The sequence below is a fragment of the Dasypus novemcinctus genome, chromosome 14, assembly GCF_030445035.2.
Source record: "Dasypus novemcinctus isolate mDasNov1 chromosome 14, mDasNov1.1.hap2, whole genome shotgun sequence".
Classification (NCBI taxonomy): Eukaryota; Metazoa; Chordata; class Mammalia; order Cingulata; family Dasypodidae; genus Dasypus; species Dasypus novemcinctus.
The window spans coordinates 15,418,551-15,442,498 of record NC_080686.1 but is presented as its reverse complement, the minus strand read 5'-3'; the positions used below and the strand labels follow the sequence as shown (position 1 = coordinate 15,442,498).

Sequence of the window (23,948 nt, the reverse complement as noted above, 5' to 3'; positions counted from 1 at the left end):
ATCAGTGGGGCATATTCATTGCATTTGGTGAATACACCCTTGAGCACTGCCACATTGCATGGACCATGGTTTACATTGTAGTTCACGTTCTCCCACTGTCCATGCAGTGGGTTATGGCAGGACATACAGTGTCCTGCATCCGTCCCTGCAGTGTCATTCAGGACAACTCCCAAGCCCTGAAAATGCCCCATATCACACCTCAGTTGACTTTGTATTAGCATGTTTAAACGAGAAATATAGTCAAGTCATGAAGTTATATTTGCTTTATATGAGAAGGGGAAGAAACATTGATCCTCTTTTGGCTTAATAAATAAAATTTGCAAGTGTTTATACCTTTGAAAAACAGAAGTCACCTATAAAGTTAATATGGACTCACATTAGTTGAAATAATTGAGATTTCAGAGCTTAGTAGTTCCTTTCACAAGACATTAGCATCTGAAACCTTGATGGTATATTAAATAGCCGTTGTATAGTGAAAGCAAAATAGGAACTTTCAATTGGTTATTCATTTGTTGTAAAAATTTTTTAGCATGTGAGCACATGTAGCTGAAGTGCTTGAGCACCTGCTTCCCATGTACAAGGTCCCATGTACTGGGTTCAATCCCTGGTACCTCTTAAAAAAAAACAAATAAATGAAAAAAAAACAACTGTCAATGGGAAGTCGATGTAGCTCAGTGGTTTAGTGCTGCTTCCCATGTATGAGGTCCCACGTACTGGGTTCAGTCCCCGGTACTTCCTGAAGAAAGAATATTTTTACATGCTTATAATATTGCCTAAATGACACTTTCATCAGTTGCACATGCCCATTAGATTTTAAAAAAATGTTTTATCCTCAAAAGCAGCAATAACCCTCTTCTGAAAATTGTTTTATATATTTTTACTTATATTTTACATATTGGATTTTCTGTTAATTATAGTACTGAATAATAACTGGCACTTTGACACGATTTTATTAGATTTATATTTATCTTGATAATTCTATATTTGATACCAGTAGTAGCATTGCTAAAAATTGAAGTGCTAGCATGGCATCTTTCTCATCAGAGATGCTTTCTTTTTATTTTTCTTTGTCTAAAACAGCTAAATTACTTGACATCTGGTAGCAGTAGTGGTGTTTGCTGATGAAGTTAAAAAAAAAAAACAAAACTATGCCACAGTTGGATGTTCTTCTAGAAAAGCAAATTCTGTTTAGAGCCATCAGTTTTACCTACTAATTCCAATTTCAACAGTATTTTTAACATGTATTTTCAACTGCTTTTCTTATATACCTCATTTATCTGTAATAAGTCATTTAACAGTTTAAATCATTGACCTTACAATTTTTGTTGGAATTGATAGGTACTAGTTTTATATGAATCATTTAATTTATTCCTCCATCTTAATTTTATTTAGAAAATTTAGAGTTTCTCTGTATTTTTGCATACTCATGTAGTTTGTTCTTCTAGAGCAATTTTTGCTTTTTTCATTTCAGATTATACTCTAAAAGGAAAAATGATTTTTATTTCTGACAGTAATTGGTAGGGAGCACTTAGCGCATTTCTAAGCTGTCCAGATTAATACCAGCCTAATTTATTTAGCATTATCTTAGTTTTTTTTTTTTTAGGAGACTTGTGGTCTTGTTAGAATTTTGTTTGCTCTGTGCAGTGGGGTTGGGCTTGGGAGTGGGGTGGAAAGAATGGAGGGTGTAAGAAACTTTAATTTTATGGTGTCGTCTTCTCTAAGACAACAGTAGTCTTAGTCTTTCTAGGTGATAAAGAACCCAAGAGTGAAAATTTGTATAACAAGTGTTTAATCATTGAAATTTTGCTAATGATCAGTGTTTTATTTTAATTCTATCTTTTAAAATGTGTAATCTAAAAAATATCTTTAAAGATTTTTCATTTTCATTAACCTGTTGACAAATGGAATGAAAACTTTTAAGTAGAAAGTAGGAATTATGTAAACTGTATTCAGTGAAATGAGAACATAATTTCCGCGTTTGTCAGTGCAGTTGTATTATATTTTCAATAAATTATGGAATCATAATCAGGGGCTGGCTCTGTTTTTTTATTTTCCTTAAAGCATTGTTTTGTTGAGTTTATATATTATGATTTTTGTCCAAATTGATAATTGAACCAATTATAGTCATCCTTTTCAGCCCCCTACCACCATGATGATTTTTTGTACTCATTTACTACAAAATTGAGTGAGTGTTCACATATGTATGAGTTCTGTTATGACAGTATTGTACAGAACACAGACTGCCTATATTTAAATAATGGCTCTGTTGAATTTTTTGGTGGTGTTAGAAATGTGATCTCTTATTAACTGCATCAGATTCCTGATAATGACAATCGAGTATTTCAGTTTTAACTGCTTTTTTTGTACTCTGGCTACAAGATGCTATGTATAAAAATAAAACACCTCCTTTTGACTATTGACGTCTGAGAAATCATCATGAAAAGGTCATATATGACTAGGACAGGAATGGGCTTAAAGACCTAGGCTGAACAAGCAGTACGAACAAACACTATAGGTAGAGAAAGACAGGGTTTGTCTGGAAGTAAGGTAATTCAGTTTAAAAAGAAGGTAGGCCTGGAAAGATCAACTGATTTCACACCACTGAAGGCTTTATTGTATTTAGGTTTATTGGATGTGGTTTGTGGGGGAAAAAAAGCCATTTGATGATTTTATATGATTAGGAACTAATCATAGCGAATCGGTAGTAGAAGACTTTGTTGACTTTGGATTATTAACGAGGAATCAGACAAACAGAATGGGAATTTGTGGGAACTATCAGGGATTGAAATAGGTTTGGAAGTTACCTCCGTAAGAGTCATGTTTTAATGCTGAAATCATGTAGAGGAGTGAAAATGGGCTAAGGACAAAGTCCTTCTTGATCATCCAGATTTAAGGATTAGACAGCGGAAGTGGAGTAAAAAAGTAGACTGTCGGTATAACTGAGAAGAACCTGCAAAGAGGTAATGTCCCAAAGTCTCTTTTAGGAAAAGGTTGTCTGCAGTGTTTAGTGTACAGGAGCCTCAAGGGAAATGAGGTCATTAGTTATCTTGGCTGAGCAGTTTTTCTGGAGAGTGTAGGCAAATAGGCAACCAGTCTAAATGATTCTTTGAAGGGAAAAGAGAACAGTGTTGAAATATTTTCCCTAAACTCTAGCAAACTTGTAGAATTAAAGTCAGGGAACAGGAAGGATTGAAGAGTAAGAAAGTGTATTTGAGGAGAGAGAGAGACAGAATAAAGGAGTTTCATCCTCTGATTCAAGTAGAGAGCTGTTGATATGTGTTCGAAATTGACTTAATAAAGCAATTAATGTTACTAATACTGTATTTTAACCATTAACTCTGCTTTATTTTATAAGAACTGGATAGTAACATTTAATCGATTAAATGGTGGTATTAATTTTTGAAACTGTATTCCACAGAAAAATTGTCTTTCACTAACATGATTTTCCTGTTCTTGACTTACTTTTGATTTAGATTTCTCATGCTTTTCTGTATTTTTCTGTAATGCAGTGTACCAAAATTGTGTGAAACATATTTTAAACTATTTGTTGAAAATTTTATTCATATGTTTCCTTGTCATTTAGCTTGATCCAAGGATTATTCGACCATTTCTAGCAGAATGTCGTCAAACTATTGCCAAACTTGATAATCAGAATATGAAAGCCATTAAGGGGCTTGAAGACAGGCTCTACGCCCTGGACCAGATGATCGCTACTTGCATCCGGCTGGTAAATGAACAAAAAGAACTTGCTCAGGTACTTAGTACAAATCGTCTTTTATTATTTTTAAATACACTTAAAATATTTGTGTTTCTTGGAATTCCCCAAATATCTGCCTTTGTCCCTTCACATTGACATGATAAAGAAAAGCACACCTTGGCTTCCCCAGAGGTGACTGTTAAGTATTTAGTGTAGCCTTTGCATACCTGTGTCCGTGCAGAATTACATGCTTTTGCATCATTTTTTTAGATAGTAAAAATAAATGAGGTCATGATATGTGCATTAATGTGTAACTTTCATACTTTTTATCTTAAGATGTTTTTCTATTTAAGATTCATTTTCTTTCATAAAATACAGTACACATGCAAATAAGTGCACAAAATATAAATTGTAGTTTGCTGAATCTTAACAAAAGTGAATAGACGTGTAATAGCAAGCCACATCAAGAAGCAGCCTTGATAGCACCCCACAGTCCTCTCTTGTCCTGCCATCCTACTTTTTCTTCCCAAATGTAGCTGTTATTCTGACATTTAATACTGTAGCCTAGTTGTACTGTTTTAAAATTTTTTTATTGAAGTGTCATTCATACATGAACATACATAAAGTTGTACCTGTTTTTTATTAATATAAGTGGAATTATAGAATATGTATATCTCACAGGTATACATGTGCAGCATTTTTTTGGGTGTATACCAAGGAATAGAATTGTTGTTATATGGTCACTTATTTTCAGTTTTAGTAAATATTGTCAGACTGAGAGTTCCCATTTTACAATGTCCTCACCACATATGATATTGTGAGTTATTTTACTTTTAGCCATGCTGATGAGTATATTTTGATGTATCTGTATTTCTTTGTGGTTTTTATTTGCATTTCTCTGATTACAAATGAGATTTAAGATATTTTCATATGTTTCTCGATCATTTAGGTATACTCATTATTATGACATGCCTATTTGAATCTATGTTTGCTTTCTCTTTTTTTTTTTTGGTAGGGCTGTCTTGATGTGTGGAAATTTTCAATTTTAAATGTAATACAATTGGTTAGTGCTTTTTTGACTTTAGAACTCTTTTTTCCCCCATGGTTATAAAGAATTTTGGTTTATTTTCTTTACAGTATTATTTTGCCTTTTAAATTTAAAGCTAAAACCCATCTGATTGTTGTATATAGGTAAAATAGAAGTAAAATTAATTTTTTTCTTTTGGGATAACCAATTGCCCCAGTACATTTTTTGACAAGTTCCATTCCCTCCTGCTTTGGCATAAATCAGATGTTTCTGTCTGGACTCTTATTTCATTCATATTTTTCTTTCTACATTAATCCTATTGGCTTAATTTTAAGAACTTTATGGAGGAATAAAGTATGGATTATAGTAAGTATTTTTAAAAGCCATTTTATTAAGGTGTATTTACATTTCATACAGTCTATCCAAAGTACATGTGAAAAAATACTGTCATGGATCTAGCAACCTTACTAGGAACTGACATCTTAATTCCAGAAATTTAAGGTATTTTTGGATTTTTTGCATACACACTCATTGTCTACAAATAATCAAATCATGATAGTTTTATTATACCTTCTTTTTTTTCTTTGAGGTACCAGGGCCGGGCATTCAATCTGGGACCTCATATGTGGGAAGCTGGCATTGAACCACTGAGCCACATTGGCTTCCCTGAGTTGGTTTTTTCATTTGTTTTACTTGTTGTTTGTTTTTGTTTTTTCAGAAGGCACAGGGAACCAAACCTGCCTTGAGCCACATCCTCTCCCCCTATACCTTATTTCTTTTTCTTGCATTGTTGCACTGCCTGGGACCTCCAATTTAGTAATGAGTAGATGTGATAGCAAGCATCCTTTTTTCATTCCTGATCTTATATAGAAAGCTTTCATTATTTTACTATTATGATGTTTGTGGTAGGTTTATTTTTTCAGATGTCCTTTATCAGATTAAGAATGTAGTTACCTTCTACTTCTAATTTAGAACCATCCTTCCATTCCTGTAGTGAGATCAGCACTTTTTATTTCTATATTTAGTTTAACAAATTGGTAAACTGAACTCTATTGACATGTCATAAATATATTTGTCAAGGTTTCTTATCAGGGTTATGATGGCCCCAAAGTAAGTTCAGAATCCTTTTAATTAGAGCACATATTTAATACAGTTACTGAATATTTGCCTTTAAACCTACTGTGTTAGTCAGCCAAAAGGGGTGCTAATGCAAAGTACTAGAAATCTGTTGGCTTTTATAAAAGTTATTTATTTGGGGTAAAAGTTTATAGTTACTAGGCTCTAAAGAGTCCACCTCAGAGTTACTTCATTACCAAACTCTGTTGCCACGTGTTGAAGCAAGGTGGCAGTGATGTCTGCAAGGGTTCAGCCTTCCTCTTCCCTCTTAACACTCTGTGGGTCCAGCTTCTTCCATTCTCATCTGTAGGTTGGCATAGGGCTCTTGTCTTTCCGAGCTCAGCTGCTCTGTTCTTTTCACACGTCAACTTTAACTATTGGGCAAATGGCTCATCTCTCTTCCCGGGGCCCCTGCCATGTCTGTGGAGCTGTCTCTCTTCCTCTGTGTATCTTCTCTGTGTGTCTACTTCTGTGTGAGTCTGTTTTATTAGCCCACCAAGGGGTCAGGGACTCAGCCCTGCATGTCCTAATGATGTGGTTGAATCAAAGCCCTAATCTTGATTTAATCAAATAGAAATTCTGTAAGATTTAGCATTAGATCAACCTTTCTTATCCCCAACCCAGACCCTGATAACCTACATTCTGTATTTTAACTCTGAGTTCACTAATTCTAATTATTTTGTATAATTGAGATCATAAATATTTGTCCTTTTGTGTCTGGCTTATTTCACTCAATATAATGGTCATTTTGTCACATGAACCAGAGCTTTATTGTTTTTAATGCTTTTAATATTCCATTGTATATATATATCACATGGTTTATCCATTCACTGGTTGATGGACCATTGGGTTGCTTCCATCTTTTGGCAACTGAATAATGCTGTCACGAACATCACTGTGCATGTATCTGTTAGAGTCCTTGCTTTCAATTCTTTGAGGTATATATCTAGAAGAGGGGTTACCAAGTTATATGGTAATTCTATACATTCCCCCCAGCAATGAATTCTTATGTCTCCACATCCTCTCCAACACTTGTTTTTGTTTTTTTTTTTACTAGTAGCCATTCTAATGGGTGTGAAATGATTTCTCATTGTGGTTTTGATTTACATTTCCCTAATAGGTAATGATGAGCATTTTTTCATGTACTTTTTAGCCATTTGTATATGTCTGGAGAAATCTCTATTAAAATATTTTGCCCATTTTTTAATTGGGCGGTTTGGCTTTCTGTTGTTGAGTTGTAATATTCTGGATATTAAACCCTTACTGGATATGTGTGTTCCAGATATTCTAACCCATTGTCTTTTCACTTTTCTGTTTTAAAGTTCTTTGCAGCAGTTTTTAAGTTTGATGAGGCCCCATTTATCAGTTTTTTTCCTTTCGTTGCTTGTGCTTTGGGTGTATAAAGCCTAAGAATCCATTGCCTAACATAAGATCCTGAATATCCTCCTTTGTTTTCTTCTAGGAGTTTTATAGACCTGTTTCTTATATTTAAGTCAAATTTTTTTTGTGTATAATATGAGTTAGGGTTCTCTTTCTTTCATATGTATGTATATGTATATATGTATGTCAGTTCTCCCAGCACTGATAAAAATGTTGAAGAGACTATTCTTTCCCAATTGAGTGGTCTTGGCAGCCTTGTAAAATAATCAGTTGGTCATAGATGTGAAAGTCCCTTTAAGAAATATCAGTTTGATTCCATTGGTCTTCCTGTCTGTCCTTGTGCCAGTACTATGCTGTTTTGACAAAGTTGGAAAGTGTGAGTCATCTTCATTCTTCTTTTAAAGATGATTTTGGCTTTTTGGGCCTCCTTACTCTTCAAATAGAGTTGATAATTGACTTTTCCATTTCTGCAAAGTATAGGCTATTGAAATTTTCATTGGAATTGTATTGCATCTGTAAATCATTTTGGGTAGAATTGACATCTTAGCAATAATTAGTCTTCTAGTTCATGACAATGGAATGTCCTTCCATTTATTTATACCTTCTTTGATTTCTTTTAACAATGTTTTGTAGTTTTCCTTGTATAAGACCTTTACATCTTTGGTTATATTTATGTGTAAGATATTTGTTACCTTTAGTTTCTATTTTAAATGGATTTTTAAAAACTTTCCTCCTCAGATTGCTCATTACTAACGTTTATAAACACTACTATTCTCTATTCAGTTTTGCCAAGGTTTACCTTGTGTTCGGGGACTACATGGTTAGGTGCATAATTATAAAATCTTGGTGGATTACCCCTTTTATTAATATATATAAGCATTATTGAACAAGAAAAATTAATTTTAAAGTTTTGCATGACTTTTATAAGGAAAATATGAACTATTTTGTATTGCTGGTTGTTAAAAAAAGTCAGTGTTTCCCATGCCTTAAAGTCAGTGCCCATGTTTTGTTCAATGTCATATTCTGGCTGACCTTGTAGACATCAACACTGTGATTGTTTAAGAGACTAGTCCCTAGGTTTTAGGTCTGACATAGCTATTCAGATGTCCTTACATGAGATACTTTTTCTTTTTGACTTTTTTCCAGACTGAAAAATGAAAACAAAACCAGATGAGCATAAGTTTGTTAAAAATTAAGATCTACATTCAGAGAAATGTGGGATTTTAAAGTCTTATTTGAAAATAGAACAGTTCATGTTTAACAAAGATTTTGCTCTTCAGTGAAAAGTTGATGTGTTTCATGGAACAATATTAATGTCATTTAAAATATTTACTCTTAAAGGGATTTTTAGCTAACCAGATGAGAGCTGAAAACTTGAAGGATGCATCTGTACTGCCTGATTTGTGCCTGAGTCATGCAAATCAGTTGATGTTTATGTTACAAAATCATAGAAAACTCTTGGATATTAAACAAAAGTGTACCACTGCCAAACAAGAACTAGCAAATAATCTTCATGTCAGGCTGAAGTAAGTGATTCTATTATATGTAATTTAGGGTGTTTATGTTTATTGCTCTCAAGTGATGGGGAAAATTTCCCATAACACTGTATTAAAATATTTGTGGCTGATTGATTAACTTTGGGGTCAGGCTTTTTATTGAGTTTTTATGTCTCTATTATTATTTTTCTGATTACACTTGTAATTTTTCTTTCTTAGTTTAACCACTAAAGAATTCTTTTTAGTAAACTTTTAATGGATATTGGAAATAATGGATTTCATTCTATAGATGGTGTTGCTTTGTAATGCTTCATGCTGATCAAGATGGAGAGAAATTGCAAGCTTTGCTCCGTCTCGTAATAGAGCTGTTAGAAAGAGTCAAGATTGTTGAAGCACTTAGCACAGTTCCTCAGATGTACTGTTTAGCTGTTGTTGAGGTTGTAAGAAGAAAAATGTTCTTAAAACACTACAGGGAGGTAAATAAGTTAAATTCTATTTCAATTATATTATGCCTCTTAATAAATCAGTGTGCATTATTAACATAAGCTTTCCTTTTCTAGTGGGCTGGTGCATTAGTCAAAGATGGGAAACGATTATATGAAGCTGAAAAGTCAAAAAGGGAATCCTTTGGGAAATTATTTAGTAAGTGTTCTTCTTTAATAATATAAATAGATTTGCTTCTTAAAAGAAAAATATGCTTTTTGTTTTCTATGCGTGAATATCTAGTATTTTCAAAATTAAAACTATAAAGGCAATTATGTAGAATCTCCTCATATTTTTGAGTATAAAACTATTTGTAGCAAGTGTTTATTGAGGAATTTTTATTTGTAACATCTGATAGGCATTGAAATTTAAATATTAAATTTTGTGTATGTAAATTATTGTATAGATGTTCATTAAGAATTTTTGATGAAGTCTAACACAGTGAAAATTAATCCAGCATAGTGCCTGCTACCTGTTGCCTATTTGGGTTCTTTAACATTTGAAGAGTACTGAATTTGAACATAAAAAATATTTTTTAAAGATTAATACCATTATTTTGAAGTGCTAATAAAATATGATTACTTAGTAAGTATAAATATTTTCCCTAGATTTTAGCTGTAGTGCATGGCATGTGTGTATGCTCTTAATTACCACTGATTTCTAGAGCAATATTACTTTTAATGTTTATTTAAAATATAAAGTATTATAAAATTTTAATTTAGTTTTTCAAAAACTAGAGATGCCTTTTCTTTTAAATTAAAAAAAGTTCCTATATAACCATGTTAATTTCTTTATACAGGGAAGTCTTTTTTAAGAAATCGTCTCTTTAGGGGACTGGACTCCTGGCCCCCTTCCTTTTGTGTATGTATTTATTTTCTAACCATTACTAAATTCAGTATAGTTTAAAAACTTTTTCAGAAGCATTGGTATTTATCAAACATATAAAAAAGATTTTTATCCACCTAAAAGTGTTTTTGGCTTTAAAAGTCAGTTTATATAAAGCATATACTGTTAGGATTGATAGGAATATAGACTGCTGGTTTTCTCCCTCTTCCCCCTTTCTTTCTTTTCATCTCCTCTTCTGCCTCTCTCCCTTCTTTCCTCACTGCCTCTTCCTTTCCTCCCTTCCCTCCCTGCCCCCCCACTCTCCCTCCCTTTCTCCTTTTCCCACCCCACCATCTATCTCTTTATGTTTTCATAAATCAGAATAGGTTTGTCTTTGACTTCATTGGAATTAAACCATTGGTATATTTTCTAAACTAATATTGTCTGAAAGCCATCAATTTCATTATATGAGGAAATGAAAGTTTCTGTGATCAAAGAAATCTAGAAAATGCTGGGTTTTTTAAATTTTTCTTTTGAACAAGTTAAACATTTTTCTTTGCTACAGAATTATTTAGTGCTTTAAATGTATGTGTTTTTCTAAGAAGGGCTGATGTAGTAGACAGTCTCCCACACTCATTTGTCTGGGATCCTCCCACCCCCTTTTTTTTTTCATGAAGACTATCATGCCACCTCCACGTCTGCTTGAGTAATGATTATAGTAATCGAAGTTATTTTAAAACGCACAATTTTGGGCACTTTCATAAAGGAAGAAATGATAGTAACTATCTGGTAATTTTTTTTAAAAAAGAAACAAAAGTTGCCAGAGAGTTTTAGGTTTTGGATAATGTAATAGAAAAGTCAAGGGACTGGCAAGAAAACGAAGTGTTACATAAAAAAAAGAATGATTATTTTAATTATGTTAAAACAATAAAGCATGATAACAGGTGATAGGAATAGATTTAGAACTAGAGAAATCCTCATGCTCATGCTATGGGTCATGATAAAATTTAGGCTTTGTCTATGTACTGGTGAAACAAAAGTGTTTGTTTAATATTGGTGGGAATACTGAGAAAGATGTGGAAAGAGTGGGAACAAGAAAACCATTTTGGTCACCAACAGCTGATACCCTAGTTAGGAAAAACTCAAAAATATACACCAAGTCTTCATTGAATAGTCCTCTATTTTTATTTTATTTTCCATTAACTGGTAGCGATCACAGATTGGGGCGGGGAACGGAGGGGAGAATTGCTATTCAGGAGAATTACTATCAGAACTAAATACTGAAGTCTCTTATTTTTAAGTGTGGTGAGATCATTTGAAGCATTTTCACTCCTTTGTTACACTGAATTTGATTATAGTAAAAATTCCTTTGTAAATTATTTTTTATACAGACTCAGAAACCTCGAAAGTTTGACTGTGAACTTCCAGATATTTCATTACAAGATTTACAGTTTCTGCAATCATTTTGTCCTTCAGAAGTTCAGCCATTCCTCAGGTAAATGTCGTTAGCATATAATGACATATAAAATAAATATGGTATTTATTTTAAAAGAGATAATTCTCTAGTTATATTTGGCATAGTAAAATATTTGGTGGCTGTTATGCATCTTTTTCTCTAAGAAATCAGGAGTCTAATTTGATTCCCTTCTGTTTCAGGATTCCCTTACTTTGCGACTTTGAACCTCTACACCAGCATGTTCTTGCTCTACATAATTTGGTAAAAGCAGCACAAAGTTTGGATGAAATGTCACAGACTATTACAGATTTACTGAGTGAACAAAAGGCAAATTTATTTCTTTCAATCACTTGATTTCATTAGTTAAAAAAGTTTATGTTACTCTAGCTCTTTAAGCCCTCCCCTCTGTTTTCTAGGTATCCACAAATCCGGCATCCCCACAGTCTGCTTCTTCACCAAGGATAGAAAGTGCAACAGGAATTACAACTACTACCTCACCGAGAACTCCTCCTCCACTCACTGTTCAGGATCCCTTATGTCCTGCAGTATGTCCCTTAGAAGAATTGTCTCCAGATAGCATTGATGCACATACATTTGATTTTGAAACTATTCCCCACCCAAACATTGAACAGACTCTTCATCAAGGTTCTTTAGACTTGGATTCATTAGCTGAAAGTCCTGAGTCAGATTTTATGTCTGCTGTGAATGAGTTTGTAATAGAAGAAAATTTATCATCTCCTAATCCAATAAGTGATCCACAAAGCCCAGAAATGATGGTAGAATCACTTTATTCATCAGTTATAAATGCAATAGATAGTAGACGTATGCAGGATACAAATATATGTGGTAAAGTGGATTTAGGAGACCATACTTCTTTAAATGTCCAATTGGAAAAATGTAGAGTTGTTGCCCAAGATTCTCACTTCAGTATACAAACCATTAAGGAGGACCTTTGCCACTTCAGAACATTTATACAAAAAGAACAGTGTGACTTCTCAAATTCTTTAAAATGTACAGCAGTAGAAATAAGAAACATTATTGAAAAAGTCAAATGTTCTCTGGAAATAACACTACAAGAAAAACACCAAAAAGAACTACAGTCCTTAAGAAATGAATATGAAGCTAAACTTGATGCACTAATAAAGGAGGGTGAGGAAAATGAAAGCAAAATTAAAAAATTGAAAGGAGACTTAGTATGTCTTGAGGAGGTTTTACAAAATAAAGATAATGAATTTGCTTTGGTTAAACATGAAAAAGAAGTTGTCATTTGTCTACAGAATGAAAAAGATCAAAAGTTGTTAGAGATGGAAAATATAATGCACACTCAAAATTCTGAAATTAAAGAACTGAAACAGTCACGAGAGGTAGTGTTGGAAGACTTGAAAAAGCTCCATGTTGAAAATGATGAGAAGATACAGTTATTGAGGGCAGAACTTGAGTGCTTGGAGCAAAGTCATCTAAAGGAATTAGAGGACACTTTGCAAGTCAGGCATACACAGGAGTTTGAGAAAGTTATGACAGAACACAGTGTGTCTTTGGAGAAATTAAAAGAGGAAAATCAGCAAAGAATTGATCACATACAAGAGTCTCATGCAGTAGTTGTCCAGGAAAAAGAACAACAGCTACAGGAATTAAAACTCAAGGTTTCTGATTTGTCTGACATAAGATGCAAGTTAGAGGTTGAACTTGCATTAAAGGAGGCAGAGACTGATGAAATAAAAATTTTGCTGGAAGAAAGCAAAGCCCAGCAGAAAGAGACCTTAAAATTTCTTCTTGAACAAGAAACTGAAAATTTGAGAACAGAGATAAGTAAATTAAACCAGAAGATTCAGGATAATAGTGAAAATTATCAGGTAGGCTTGTCAGAGCTAAGAACTTTAATGACAATTGAAAAAGATCAGTGCATTTCAGAGTTAATTAGTAGATATGAAGAAGAATCAGATATGCTTAAAACGGAATTAAGCAAAGTAACATCCTTGCATCACCAAGCACATGAAATAGAAAAAAAATTGAAGGAACAAATAGTTGTACTGCAGAGTAAATTGGACTCAGAATTGAGTGCTCTTGAAAAACAAAAAGATGAAAATATTATCCAACAAGAACAAAAATATGAAGCTATTATCCAGAAACTTGAGAAGGACAAAGAGAATTTGGTCATTAACCAGGAACAAGAAAGAGAAGAGTTAGTTCAGAAACTTAATTGCGAAAAAGAAGCTGCCATTCAGACTGCTCTAAAAGAACTCAAATTGGAAAGAGATGTTGTTGAGAATGAGTTACTGGAAAAAGTTAAATATCTTGAGAGTCAACTAGCAAAAAGGTAAGAATTATTGAGAGTCTGTAATTATAAAATTAAAATTGGTAATTCAAAGTAATTGTGTGTGTAATCATATAGTACCTTGATTTTCTTCATTTATCTTGGGTAAATATCGCAATATGGGGCTACTATCATGAGGTAAAATTTTTTAATTTTATATAGTTGGTATTCCTTGAAGCATTTAAAAAATAAGTGACTACATAAATTCAGTAGTGACTTAACAATGGATCTTTATTTGGAATATTCAAAGAATTAAATTTTGGATTTCATAGGGTTGGTTTTTTTGTGTGGATATTTTGCTCTGCTTTGTTTTGTCTTTCTAATATCGTTACTACCTAATGTGACTACTTTTGAGCAGAGAAAATTATCTTTAGTATTTCTACTTTTTAAAAGTTACTAAGGGGTTTTGTGGCCTAATAGGCTTTTTTTAGAACATAATGTATCAGTTGGTTTTATCATTAACTTTTTTTGTTTTGTTTTTATTCTTCTTTTTTCATTCTTTCAAATGAATTTTAGAGCTATGTGTATTATATATTGGAACCTCTGTTTCTTGCATTGTCACTTTTAGACAGTCTCTTCTGATTGACTCTGCTTTGTAACATTCCCAGATTGGTATACAGTTAAACCTGCCCTTCTGTTTTAACAACAAACTCTTCCTGTATTCTGGGGGAATTAAAGGGTTTAACACAGGAGTCAGGACTTACACAGATGTTTATAGAACTGAGGTTGCAAAGGTTAAGGGAGTCACTGCTGAAGGCCAGGAAAACTATGTGAAGTAACATAAAATGGACTTAGGAGCATCCCCTGAAACTGGTAGATGTCCAAGTCTCATGGAGAAACTGCTGCAGTTCTCATGCATTTGTTAAAAGCCCCAGTGTCCTGGCTCACAACACTTAAGTATAGTTGTCAGTTGCTTGCCAGGAAGCTAAAACTGAATCTGGCTGCAGCCCTCTCTGGAGAACAAGCCTTGACTTCTCTTTTCCACAGTCCATAGCTTGTGCATATTCTTTTCACTGGCAGACTTCCACTAGAGCTCTACTGGTATTCTGCAAATATAGAATCTGTGTTGCAATGCAGATGACATCTTAAAAGGGTGAGGGCAATGTTGGGGTGAAAAACAGTTCAGCATTGTACATCTAGTTTTCAGCCTGGCAATACTTATTTCCTTAACCCATATTTAATTTATGGGTAGCATTGCTTTATGTATTTGTAAATCTCTTTAATATTTGACGCAGTGGATTCTCATTTGCTTCAGTCTCCTGCCGTAAGTTGTTTCAATTGAGGTATATGAAGCAAATCTAGCCTTATGCAAGTAGTAATTAGAAAAGGGAGGAATATTTTTGTTTATGATCAACCCAGATGTCATTCTGGTGGTGTTTTTTTCTTTTTCACTTTTTTTACTTTTTAAAAGATATTTTGATTACATAAATATTACAGAGAATATATAGGGGATTGCCATATGCCCTACTCCCCACACCTCCCACATTTTCCCACATTAGCAACATCTTTCCTTTCATCAGTGCGGTATATTTATTCCAATTGATGAACACATTTTGGAGTGTTGCCACTAAGCATGGATTATAGTTGACATTGTAGTTTACACTCTGTCCCATTCGATTCTCTAGGTTATGGCTGGTTATAAAATGACCTGTATCTGTCATTGTAATGCATTCAGGATGATTCCTAAGTCCCAAAAATGCCTCCCTATTATCTCTGTTTTTCTCTCTCCCTAAACCCAAGACATCCATGCTTCACTGCCTCCACAATAATGGTATTTCTTTAATTGCTAGAATCACATTAAGTCTATAGTAGAATACTAGTAAGTTTATTTTAGTCCATAGTTTGTTTCTCAGTCCTGAGGACTCTGGGATGGTTATGCCCACTCCACCATTAATTGAGGGGGGCTTCGATCCCATTTATCTGATTGATGGGACTTTTTCTCTTGCAGGTGTAGGTAATCTCGGTTCCTTGGTATGTTATTTGTCCATCATCTTCTCCCTGTTAGTTGTCCTGGGTGAGTCCATTGAACTGGAGAGTAGGTGTTGCAACTCTCTTGAGATTCAGGTCTCAGCTGGCACATGGACAGCCCAAAGATTTAAGTCTCTTGGAAGTACACCTGCCAACTCTAGTACTAACTGTAGGTTCAAATAGAAGGACAGAAGAGTCATGCATAGGGAAACCACCACTGAGTCTGTCACACACTAGGGAGCATAAATACCCAATTAGGGCCCTAGGGCCCACTGGCAAGGGGCCAATTTCCTGAGGTATCTGCCCTGAGTATAGAGTCTGGATGTCTCTATATACTTGAGGAGCTTCATTCTTTGGGGTAATATCTACTTTGGCTGTCAAAGAGATCCTTTTGAGATGGGCATAAGTTCTGTCTCTGAGATAGCCTCCCTACTCACTTTGAAGTCTCTTAGCCATACTAACTCATTTGCCTTTAGCTTTTACGCCTTTGGTCAAGGTCTTTTTTTCCCCCCAGATGAATTGCTTGTTGGTACTTGGTAACAATTCCTCGGTGCCAGGGAGGCTCATCCCTGAGAGTCATGTCCCATGATGGAGGGAAGTTACTGCTTTTAGATGCCGAGTTCGGCTTAGAGAGAGGCCACATTTGAGCAACAAGGAGGCTACCAGTAGGTAACTTTTAGGTACCCTACATCACTAGGCTAAGTTCTAATAGCAAGACCACAGGCTCATAAGCGTAGTCATCAATATCAAGAGTCCTTCAGTGGACCATCCTCCTTCACAAGTCATTGTCCCTGTTCTTGGGGCATTCTTGTTGTTCCTTTAGAGAATATGGCACAGCTCCCGTGGATAAGAATTCGATATTCTTTTGGTTATTGTGTGAATCTCCACCCACTGTGACAATGCCCCATGAACATTTGAACACATTTATATGCCTTATATGTATACCCAGTTGAACTTCCTCCCATGTATCCCCCTCACCGACACCCCATACCAATGATCCAGGGAGGAATATTTTAATACCCTTTCAGCTAACTGAATTTTCTTTGATACTAAGTCAAAATTCAACAATGGTAATTTCTTAAATGTTAGTTGCAATGTGGAATATGAAACCATATCAGTGAAGTTTCATACTGCTACATAGAATATCCATTAAGTCTCAAAAAGGTATGTCACAGCAAGGCTGAAGATTTAATAAAATTGATCATTTTTATTATGTCATCAAGTACATTCTAACATAAAATTGTCCCTATCCCTATTAACCCTCTCCTGCCACCCCTTTTACAGTGTCTTACAATGGAAAATACAGCGACCGCAATAACGGTTTGGAGTTATTGCCTTTTTTATTTATTTCTCCTCGCCCGCCCCCCCCCCCCCGGGTTGTCTGTTCTCTGTGTCCATCCTGCATCAGCTTTCTGTGTGTACAGCGCCTCTCCTGGTTGGGCTGTGCTTTTTTCACTCAAAGGCACCCTTGTGGGTCACACACCTTGTGTGTGGGTCACCCGTTTGTGGGGGCACCCCCTGCGTGGCACGGCACTCCTTGCTCTTGGCAGGACTGCGCAGTTACCAGCTTACCATACCTGTCAGGAGGCCCTGGGGATCGAACCCTGGACCCTCCATATGGTAGGCGGACACTCTATCAGTTGAGCCCATCTGCTTCCTGCTGTTGCCTTTAATTCATGATAAGGTCCCAGCATTTTTACCATCAATGGAAAAGGTGAAAAGGACAAATGATACCTTACTGCTATTATGAAAAATAGTTTGACCTCACTGGCCCCTTAAAAGTCACAGGTATCCTCACAGTTCTCCAAATTACATTTTGAGAATTGTTGCTCCAAAGAATGGTTGGCAAACTTTCTGTGAAGGGCCAGATAGTAAATATTTTATGCTTTGAGGGCTATGTGGTCTCTATCCATGGTACTGTGCTGTTGTAGGAAGAAATCAGTGAGACAAAATGGGTGTGGCTATGTTCTAATAAACGTTATAATTATTATGTGTGTTATACATACTATATTATATAAGTTACAATTATATAATACATGTATCATGTAATATATAATATATATTATAACCAATGTGGGCTGCATCTGGTCTGCAGCAGGCCCTCGTTTACCTGTGCCTGATTTTGCCATCTGATCTTGCCATCTTCTTTTCACTTCCTGTGGCCATTCCATCAGAGTTTCAAGCAATCATCCTAGCAAACTGTTAAAGCCAACAGTGAATCTTGAATTGCTGGTCAGGTCACTCATGAATTGACCTATTTAAGCATTATGTTTACCCTTCCTGGTTTAACTTTCATTAGATCCATTGCCATTCATATTTCCCAAATTCCTGCCAAAATAAATAAATTGTTTCTGAGTATATTTTAATCCCCCCTTGGTTAAATTTTCAGGTCCTCTGGAACCAGGGCATTTGAAAGTAGTAAAGAAAGTGTCTGGAAGTGATGAAATGGTGGAAGTGGTTGTTGAAAAGATCAGGGGAAGTGGACTTGGCTGAATGGATAGGGCGCCTGCCTACCACATGGGAGGTCTGCGGTTCAAACCCCGGGCCTCCTTGACCCGTGTGGAGCTGGCCCACGCGCAGTGCTGATGCACAAGGAGTGCCCTGCCATGCAGGGGTGTCCCCCATGTAGGGGAGCCCCATGCACAAGGAGTGCGCCCCATAAGGAGAGCCGCCCAGTGTGAAAGAAAATACAGCCTGCCCAACAATGGCGCCACACACAAGGAGAGCTGACACAGCAAGAAGATGCAGCAAAAAGAAACACAGATTTCTGGGTGCCGCTGATAAGGATAGAAGTGGTCACAGAAGAACACACAGTGAACGGACACAGAGCAGACAACTGGTGGGGGGAAGTGGGTATAATAAGAGAAATAAATAAAAAATAAATCTTAAAAAAAAAAAAGAAAAAAAGGATCAGCTTGTTGAGAAGGGGACTACCCTCAGGGCTGAAGATAATATCTTTTCAGACAGGGAGGAGGGACTACTCCTGGGAAGGGAAACTTGGTAGAAGAATTTAATTATTTAAATTACACGGCTTCATTTAAATCTGCCCAAATTTTCCTATCTCAAATCTCCGCGCCCAACTTTTTCATGATTAATGCCTTAAATTTACCATAAGAAACCTTATGAGGCTGTGAAATCTTTTAATATTATGACTCATCCAGTCTCAAGATTGGGCTTTGGATTTAGTTTTCAGCAATCTTCCCTGAAGCTGTAAGATTGAGGAATTCTTTCAGGGCCATCATAGAAGCTTTCTTGTTCCCAATTTTTTTCAGTACTGGCAGTGTAAAGTCACTTGTAGTGTGCCCGATTTCTCCAGGGCAGTCGAAATAGCCACCCTACCCTGCAATCCTTATGCCCTTTATTTTCACTTAATTGCTCTATTTTAATACCTTTGGTACCCCTCAAAGTCTGGCCTTCATTAGCCACTTGACCCCAAACCTCTCAGGTGTCCGCTCTTTTGCCAGGGCACATTGTGGTTGTGCAGTGCTCCTTTGGGAGGTCATCAGCTGTCGTCAGATTATCAGGTCAGGAATCAAGGCCAGGTCCCCTTGTTAATGGCTTTTTCCCTCTGCAATCACTCGTATCTGTTTCTGCACTGAGTTTCGAAAACATAAGCCCTTATAATATTCCAGGCTTAACGAGTTTAATATTAGACTTAGAGCTTGTATGAATTTTGGGAGAACTGGGGGGAATGAGTGGTAAGGGAGTTGCTGCTGCAGGCCAGGAAATGGACACATGGTAAGTCATCTGAGGTGCCAAAGCTTGTGTCTTATCAGGAAACTGCAACAAACCCTTTGAAGATTTGCCGCCAGTTATCTCAGTTTATAGCACCAAACCAGGTGGTTCACTCAGAAGCCTTTTGTGAATCTCACATTGCCCAGTTGTCTTGTTGCAACCACCTATGCTTCTCTTCTGTATTCCAGATCTTGTGTGTTTTTCATTGATACACTTGAGTCCAGAACCTTGTGAGAAGGGGAATCTTGATAATGTAGTTCTCCGCTTCCCATTTCCTGTCATGATGAGGAATAAGGAGGATGCTGTATGACAATTCCCTTCCCTCCACCACTGGGTTGGCTGAATATGTACATGTATATAAGCAACATTTAGAGACCAACTGCCTGGGAGAAAATATTTGTAAGATATATAATAAGAGTGCTAATTTTATCTGTAATGTTAAAGAGCTCCCACAAATCAATGAGAACAAGGTAAACAGTCCATTTGAAAATTGGGGAAAGGATAGAAACAGATTGAAGAAAAACTGCACGTGGCTAGTATGTGAATATTAAGGAAATGCAAAATTAAATAACTTCTCTTTAACAAGGCAAAATTAAATTGGTGGTATACATAAATCCATTATTGGGAATATAGGGGAAGGGTTTGCACACCTGTGTAGAAAGAAAATGCATGCAAGATGTGCATGTGTAGACTTGCTTTTGTCTAGAGGTAGGACTCTGGATAGACCACTGCACTGTCGTGCTTCCATGAGTTGGTGATGTGGGTCTGTGAAATAAGGGAGTTTTTCAATTTTGTAATTTTAATCTTTTTAATCTTATTTTTTAATCATATTGGATATGATAGAATCTTTTGTGAGCACACTCTAGTGTTGGTAGGGAATGAGGACCCTCTAGAGATGTTTTATTTCACTTTTTCTGAAATGGTATGGAAGTTCCCAGCTAATAGCAAGTGTATCTGCCTCCTTGACTTTTGATTTCCAGGTCCCTTTAATGAATTAAATTAATATATCAAAATTATGTAAGTTGTAAAATACTCTAGCTTTTCTTCCTCCTCCCTGCCTACACCACCACACCTTGCTTTCCAAAGAAAGCCAGATAGTTGTGCTTATTAAAAAAATGTAAAAATCTCAGCCAGAAGTGTTTCTTTACTAGGATTGTTTCCTGCTGAAGACAACCGTTTTGAGTCCCAGGTGGTATGAGATAAGAGAAGAGTGTGGCAGACATTTACTTGGAACATCTTTGAATGGGTCCTCAAACAATGTGGTATATATTGTATATTGTTTTTGGCCAGGCTAGTCATATAGCCCCAAGAAATCTTTGTCCCCAACACAGCATAATTAAGACTTTTGTCCTAAACTCTCCTTTCTTTGCTTTTATTGCCAAAACTCTTACCTTAGAAGCCAGTGAATAGTCTGTACTAAACCCCCAACCTGCTTATTCTGTGTTTGAGGTCATTGGGTATGGTCCCCGTGCATTCTTGTATATCTGGAGCTATCTCCTTACTACCTGCCTCCTCTCAGGATAGCGTTGACCCTGAAATAGAGCAATCCAGAGGTGAAAGACATTGAGTACCACCCACCTCTACACAGCACGCACAGTTTGAACACTATTTCATTCTTCCTGTGTCATGCTGAAACCTTCCTCTTTTGTCGTGCTGAAACCTTCTTTCCTCCAGATTTTGTTAATAGGTTCCAATGTTCTTTATAATGTATTTCATAGCAATCTAAAATCTTACTGTTCATGCTCTGCCTCCCTCCTGCTTCTCCAGCTTCATTCATTCCATGCTATGCCCTACCTTGCTACCTACCTGGAACTTGGCTTTGCCTTTCATTCCACTTTACCCTATAATTTTGGGATGATTCTTCATGGTATATATTTCTTATTACTTTCAAGAGGAAGAAGTTAGATGGGATGGAGAAAAAAGTAACCTGTAACTTGTCATTACCTAGTTTTCTCCTGAGGGTTTTGTCCTTAGTAATGAGTCCCTTTTTGTATTCTAGTTCCTCAATAATATTTATACTTATGCACCCTATCAGTTTCCTAGGAAAGCTAAAGTTTTATTTTTTTTTTGGTACCAGGGGCTGGTGATTGAACCCAGGATCTCGTATGTGGGAAGCCAGTGCTCAACCACTGAGCCACATCGGTTTCCCTGAGTAGGCCCTTTCATTTGTTTTGCTTATTATACTTGTTTCTTTAGGAGGCACTGGGAAGCAAACCTGGTACCTCCCATGTGGGAGGCAGGAACTCAACTTCTTGAACCACATCTGGAAAGCTTTAATTTTTAACTTCTGTACCTCCTCCCCTCTAACTCCAAAGGGAAAACTTTGTAAACAAATCTTTGTCTTTTAATCTTGTTACGGAATAGGAGCTTCCGCCAATCCAGTTTTTCTGGAAACTAAGCAGGGTGTGTCAGCCTGTGATAGAGGTTTTATGTCTCAAACAGCATATTAAATGTTTGGTCATTTAAAAGACATCCCTGGGAAGCAGACTTGGCCCGGTGGATAGGGCATCTCTCTACCACATGGGAGGTCCGCGGTTCATACCCTGGGCCTCCTAGACCCGTGTGGAGCTGGCCCACGTGCAGTGCTGATGTGCGCAAGAGTGCCGTGCCACGCAGGGGTGCCCCCTCGTAGGGGAGCCCCATGCACACAAGGAGTGCGCCCTGTAAGGAGAGCCACCCAGCGCAAAAGAAAGTGCAGCCTGCCCAGGAATGGCGCCGCACACACAGAGAGCTGACAACAAGATGACACAACAAAAAGAGACACGGATTCCCGTGCCACTGACAACAAAAGCAGACAAAAAGAACACGCAGCAAATGGACACAGAGAACAGACAATTGATGTGAGGGTTGGGGGTGGGGAAGGGGAGATAAATAAATAGACATCCCATACAGAAAGTGGATTTGGCCTAACTGATAGAGCATCCGCCTACCACATAGGAGGTCCAGAGTTCAAACCTGGGGGAGTGGGGTAAATAAAAAAATAAAGACATCCCTTATAGGAAGTGGATTTGGCCAAACTGATAGAGCATCTGCCTACCACATAGGAGGTCCAGGGTTCAAACCGGGGGGTGGAGGTGGGGGAGTGGACTTGGCCCAATGGATAGGGCATCTGCCTACAACATGGGAGGTCCTCAGTTCAAACCCCAGGCCTCCTTGACCCATGTGGAGTTGGCCCATGTGCAGTGCTGATGTGCGCAAGGAGTGCCTTGCCACGCAGGGGTGTCCCCCACATAGGGAAGCCCCACATGCAAGGAGTGCACCCCATAAGGAGAGCCGCCCAGCACGAAAGTGCAGCTTGCCCAGGAATGGCGCTGCACACATGGAGAGCTGACACAGCAAGGTGACGCAACAATAAGAAACAGATTCCTGTGCTGCTGACAGCAACAGAAGCGGACAAAGAACACACAGCAAATAGACACAGAGAACAGACAACTGGGGTGTGGGTGGGAAGGGGAGAGAAATAAAATTAATCTTTAAAAAAAAAAACCCGGGTGGGGGGTGGGGAAGGGGAGAAATTAAAAAAATATATATAAAAGACATCCCATACAGGAAGTGGATTTGGCCTAACTGATGGGAGCGTCCGCCTACCACATGACCCATGTGCAGTGCTGAAGCACACAAGGAGTTTCATGCCACACAGGGGTGTCCTCCAAGTAGGGGAGCCCCATGCATAAGGAGTGTGCCCTGCAAGTTGAGCCGCCCTGTTCAAAAAATTGCAGCCTGCCCAGGAGCGGGGCCATACACACTGAGAGCTGACACAGAAAGATGACGCAACAATAAAGAGACAGGTTCCCAGTGCCGCTGACAAGAATGCAAGCGGACAAAGAAGAACACACAGCAAATGAACACAGAGAGCAGACAATGGGGAAGGAAGGGAAAGAAATTTTTAAAAGTAAAAAACAAATACATCCCTTCAGAAGGAAACCTGCAGTGTTTATCTGAATTAGATTTTATCAGTAAATTTGGAAGTATAAATCACAATTGTTAACAGTTTCCTTCAGGATTATCAATATGTTGTTAATACTGTATTACTGGGAAGCTGATGTAGCTCAAGTGGTTAAGTGCCTGCTTCCCATGTATGTCATCCCGGGTTGTTTTCCTGATACCTCCTAAAAACAAACAAATGAAAAAACCAACTCTCCTTGGGGAGGAGATGCAGCTCAATGTTTGAATGCCTGCTTCCCATGTATGAGATGCTGGCTCAATCCCTGGTACCACCTTAAAAAAAATAGTGTATTACCATCATTTTATAATTAGAATAGGAGATTACATAGTAAATAAATAGGATAACAATTTTTTAAAAGTAAAGGATTATTAGGTTGACCAGGTTAATAATTACAGTTTCCATTTGCTTATTTGTCCTTGCTTTATTCTCTTCTCCTGTCTGGTTTTGTCAGCAACCGCCAATGATGTTAGCAGTTTTGAGGGAAATGGGAATCATGAGTATGTAG

At 36.9% G+C, this 23,948-nt stretch overlaps 1 protein-coding gene across 7 annotated transcripts in view; it reads left to right on the top strand.

The window, feature by feature from the left end:
* Window positions 1-23,948, top strand: part of RB1CC1 (RB1 inducible coiled-coil 1) — an 84,947-nt gene that overhangs the window by 44,961 nt on the left and 16,038 nt on the right. For 6 of the 7 annotated variants that reach the window (XM_058275529.2, XM_012520163.4, XM_058275531.2 and 3 more), the window contains exons 7-14: window positions 3,584-3,754; window positions 8,562-8,746; window positions 9,006-9,192; window positions 9,277-9,358; window positions 9,999-10,060; window positions 11,416-11,519; window positions 11,681-11,807; window positions 11,897-13,797. In XM_058275529.2, coding sequence (XP_058131512.1) covers window positions 3,584-3,754; window positions 8,562-8,746; window positions 9,006-9,192; window positions 9,277-9,358; window positions 9,999-10,060; window positions 11,416-11,519; window positions 11,681-11,807; window positions 11,897-13,797 — 2,819 coding nt within the window. Of the gene's footprint in view, window positions 1-3,583; window positions 3,755-8,561; window positions 8,747-9,005; window positions 9,193-9,276; window positions 9,359-9,998; window positions 10,061-11,415; window positions 11,520-11,680; window positions 11,808-11,896; window positions 13,798-18,151; window positions 18,670-23,948 lie in introns of those variants that run through there. The other variant, XM_004479845.5, reaches the window with a different exon arrangement.